General features: G+C 45.2%; 1 protein-coding gene across 1 annotated transcript in view; it reads right to left on the bottom strand.

The window, feature by feature from the left end:
* The window catches only part of COL22A1 (collagen type XXII alpha 1 chain), a 214,455-nt gene that overhangs the window by 95,501 nt on the left and 114,872 nt on the right, over positions 1 to 4,082 (bottom strand). The window contains exon 15 of the mRNA XM_009285084.1: positions 2,518 to 2,562. Coding sequence (XP_009283359.1) covers positions 2,518 to 2,562 — 45 coding nt within the window. The remainder of the gene's footprint in view (positions 1 to 2,517; positions 2,563 to 4,082) is intronic.

Here is a 4,082-nt window from a genome sequence, read left to right as displayed (position 1 = left end):
TTGGGTTGACGGTTGGACTCGATGATCTTAGCGGTCTTTTCCAACCTCAATGATTCTATGATTCTATTCTATGATTCTATGTTGAACTGCTGTACATGCCTAAATTAACATGCCAAGTATCACATACATATATGGCTTATGATGGCAGGGAAGTGCGTCATGCTTATCTCTGCAGAGTCTGTCCTGGGGTCTACAGCGAGACGACTGGATGCAAAAGGACATGAGCTATCACTCAAATGGTGCCGTGGCTTTCCTAAAGTGCAGGTGTAACTGGTAATACTGGATTTGGGAACTTCATTATAAAACCTCAATATTTACATCTGAGATCCCAGGATATACGAATATAGCAACAAGATGTATTACGGGATATTTAGCCTTTTTTTGATACGAGGGTGCAGATTTGATAGACCAATACTCAGTGCATGGGCTAGTGCTCTCATCTGATATAATAAACACTTTTCTCCTCAGGCACAAAGAAACACAGGTTGCGTAGGTGTCAGTATTCAAGTTACAGATTGAAGAGCAGACAAGAAAATATTTGGCCCGCTGAATTTACGCCCACTGTTTTCACAGTAGTACTGACTGGTAGAAGTTAAAGCAATGGCAGTGGGTGCTCTGACACCATCTTTAAAGCCTGGAAAATATCAAAGTACAATTGTTGTAGCAGAAATCTGGCTACTCAGAAAAAAAGGTAGAAGTTAAAGCAATGGCAGTGGGTGCTCTGACACCATCTTTAAAGCCTGGAAAATATCAAAGTACAATTGTTGTAGCAGAAATCTGGCTACTCCAGAAAAAAAAAAAAGGGAGCTCTAATTGTGCCTGTCCTTTTAATGAAACAAAACCTAATTTATTTCTTCCCCACTTTAATCTTCCTCTAGCTTAGTCAGCTGCCTGCCCACACACAGCTCCAGCTTCCTCTCCCATCACGGTGATGTCAGAAAGACAGATTTTCTTCCGGGAGCCAAATATTCCAGCAGCTTAGACAACCTCGCCTCCGGAAAAGCAGTGGAGGCATTGGCTAGACACAACACACTGAGCCAGTCCTGCAAAGGGCTGAGGCAAAAGCACGAGAAAGATAAAATACGATCCAGCCTTTAGCTCTAGCTGCAGCAGCGAAGATAGATAATACGAAACATGGTCGTGGCTACTTCATCATAAACAACAAAACAGACACTGGGAACGGACACCTTAACACATGGTAAAGCAAAACACAGTATCTCACACTCAGGATTTATTGATCATTTTTCCCAGTAGGCAAAAGCTCTGGGTTTCTTCTCCAGAAGGAGATGGAGAGTGAGAAATGGGAACAAGGCTGTGCTAGCAAGCTAATAACTCCCTCCTCTGCACAAACACATAAAGCCAGGTATCACTAAAGACGGCTTGAACACAGGCAAAGTTGCCAGACTGGCACTGAGATATTCCTGTCTCAGGACCAGCTTGAGACATAAGCAAGACAGGCCATTGCTCAGGGCTGCAAGAAAGGCCATGCTGCCTGTTTTGCCTGCATGAGAAAAAGGGTGACTTGGGTCCGACTGAGAGCCTGGTGATGACCCATCTCCCAGTGCTTGTCAGGGCAGGAACGAGCCAGCACCCGCTTCTCCTGGCACGGGCAGCAAAATGCATTTTTGGAGGCATTTCTGGGGAGCCTCGAGCACTGCCTCACAGGTCTGCAGCAGAAGTGTGGGCATATCTGAGGTCTCTCCAAACATGACGAGCAAACTGAAATAATGAAAGATTTTGTGTCCACTCAGCTCTCCTTTTAAATGCTTATTCCAAGTATAATAGGCACTTGGTCTCTTTAGCGAACCATAAATCTAGTTGATACCATATATCTAGTTGAACCATATATCTAGTTGGAGATGTCCCTGCCCATGGCAGGGGGGTTGGCCTAGATGACCTTTAGAGGTCCCTTCCAACCCAAACTATTCTATGTTTCTATGAAATGTGATTCAAATCCCAGAGGGTCCTTTGCTGTATAAAACAGCTATTCCCAGACAGGAGAGAGCAGAGAACTGGGAAGCAGCACCAGCTGGATGAAGCCTTTAACAGAGAAACTACCTGATACTCATAAAAAATTGAGCTTATGGTGATGGGAGAAGACAGAAACGTAGGAAGTTGGGTAACCTGAGCAACTGCAGTGAGATGGGGAAATGCTGGATGCAGACGGGGTCAGCAGCAGTCAGTGGTCATTCACAACTCTCAGGTGGTGCACACAGTGTGGACACCCCGCTACATCTCCTCAGAGGCATCCCTTCACCCCATCCCTCCTCTCCCTCCTCCATCCCCGGCTACAGACAGACAAGAAGTCCCTAAATGTGTGCTTAGTAGACAGCAGAGATCCGCAAAGCCCTCCTGCACTCCCATGGGAGGTCATTCCCAGACAGCACCGGAAGGTGCAGCACAGTGAGGAAACTCCATCATCAGTCACCCTTCAGAGTTGCTGGTCTGGCAGCTCGCCCCACCTAAGGGGCAAAGGCAAAGAGCAGCCTGGCTTTTCCTAGCATGCAGCAGGAATACCTTGACTCCTCGTGTTCCCTTTTCTCCTCTTTCTCCTTGTAGACCCTAAAAATAAAAAGAGATTATAAAGCTCAATCCAAGTAGAGGCATAGTTACCTTCTCTAATTATTCACCAAAACACTGTGCGTGTCTGCACAACCTACTCAAGTGAACCTCAAGGACATTTTCTGCGTTGCCAGTCCTCAAAGTTGTCCACAAGCATGGTCGAAGCAGACTCACAGAGCAGGAATGACCTGTGGGCCCAAGAACGTCTGTAATATTATATTGCCCACAGACACATTACCCTCCTGCCAAGAGCAGTGTGGAGGGACAGGGAACACACCACAGCTGCAGATGGTCTGGAAAACATCCAGTGCTCTGCATTTTTCATGTTGCTCGTAAACAATGAGGACTTAGGTAGAGGACAATACTGATGGAAAAACCTATTGCATAAACAAGCAAGAATGCCCATTCCTGGTGGTTTTGGATGCAGTAGCTAGGCAGACAGCAGGTACCTCTGAGAACTGGCAAATGCTGGATAATCCCTGTCCTGGAGGCCCAAGCACATTTTTGCCCTGTGAATCCAATACCAGTGTTCATCTGGACTGCATTATTCATCTCCTCCCAGGTACACCAGAACCATTTGCTGGGGCTTAGTTTGATGAAAGACGGAGATGCTAATACAGGTGATCGACTCAACGGGCAGGAACAGATTTCACCTTCCCTTGGCACGGGAAGCACCTTGTATTTTACCTTTATTGTAGCAACTGAGCAACCAACTAATGACTACAGGCAGACAAATATGCTCAGTCAGTAGTGACCTCTCTAAAACTGTCAAAGCTTAAAATGCTTCTTATTGTAATAATACATTTGCATTTAAACTTCAATTTACTTTACACTATAGTGGAGGCTTACCTCCAAGCTAATGAGAGCTACACGTCTGCTGGGTTTATTTGGCCCATAGGATGATTTAGATAATTAAGATTTTCAGATTTCAGGCCATGGTTGACTGTAAGCTAACTCTCTACAGCCCTGTCTATCTCTAACAACCCAAACTGAGCCTGCACAGCTTCCCATGCTGCAAAGAAATAACCCTACTATTTCCAAAAACCAAACGGCAGGAGGTTTAAAAATATGACTCCTTTAATGCACTAATAACTATGGGGCCCTCATGTAGACTGAGTATATGATTATTGCCTTGCTCCTCCCCAGCAGCCCAAGCCAAATGTCAATCTTATGACAGAAATGGATAGGATCTTCAGTAATGGTGCACCACATGAGTGCTTTGCTTCTCACACAAAAAGGTGACTCAAGGAGCAGGAAGGAAGTGTTCTCATAGCTTTGTCCGTTTATCTCATTAATGTTGCAAGAGTCTATCACATCGGCAGGTAATGCCACCCCCATATTCTCTCACACAAAAAGGTGACTCAAGGAGCAGGAAGGAAGTGTTCTCATAGCTTTGTCCGTTTATCTCATTAATGTTGCAAGAGTCTATCACATCGGCAGGTAATGCCACCCCCATATTCATTTATTAATGACAAGAAGAGAGCCAAGGAGAATCTCCATCCTTTATTGGATGCAGGGGG

The sequence above is a fragment of the Aptenodytes forsteri genome, unplaced genomic scaffold (genome assembly GCF_000699145.1).
Source record: "Aptenodytes forsteri isolate BGI_AS27 unplaced genomic scaffold, ASM69914v1 Scaffold182, whole genome shotgun sequence".
Taxonomy (NCBI): domain Eukaryota; kingdom Metazoa; phylum Chordata; class Aves; order Sphenisciformes; family Spheniscidae; genus Aptenodytes; species Aptenodytes forsteri.
The sequence above is the reverse complement of the archived record's forward strand: the minus strand, read 5'-3'. Positions and strand labels throughout refer to the sequence as shown.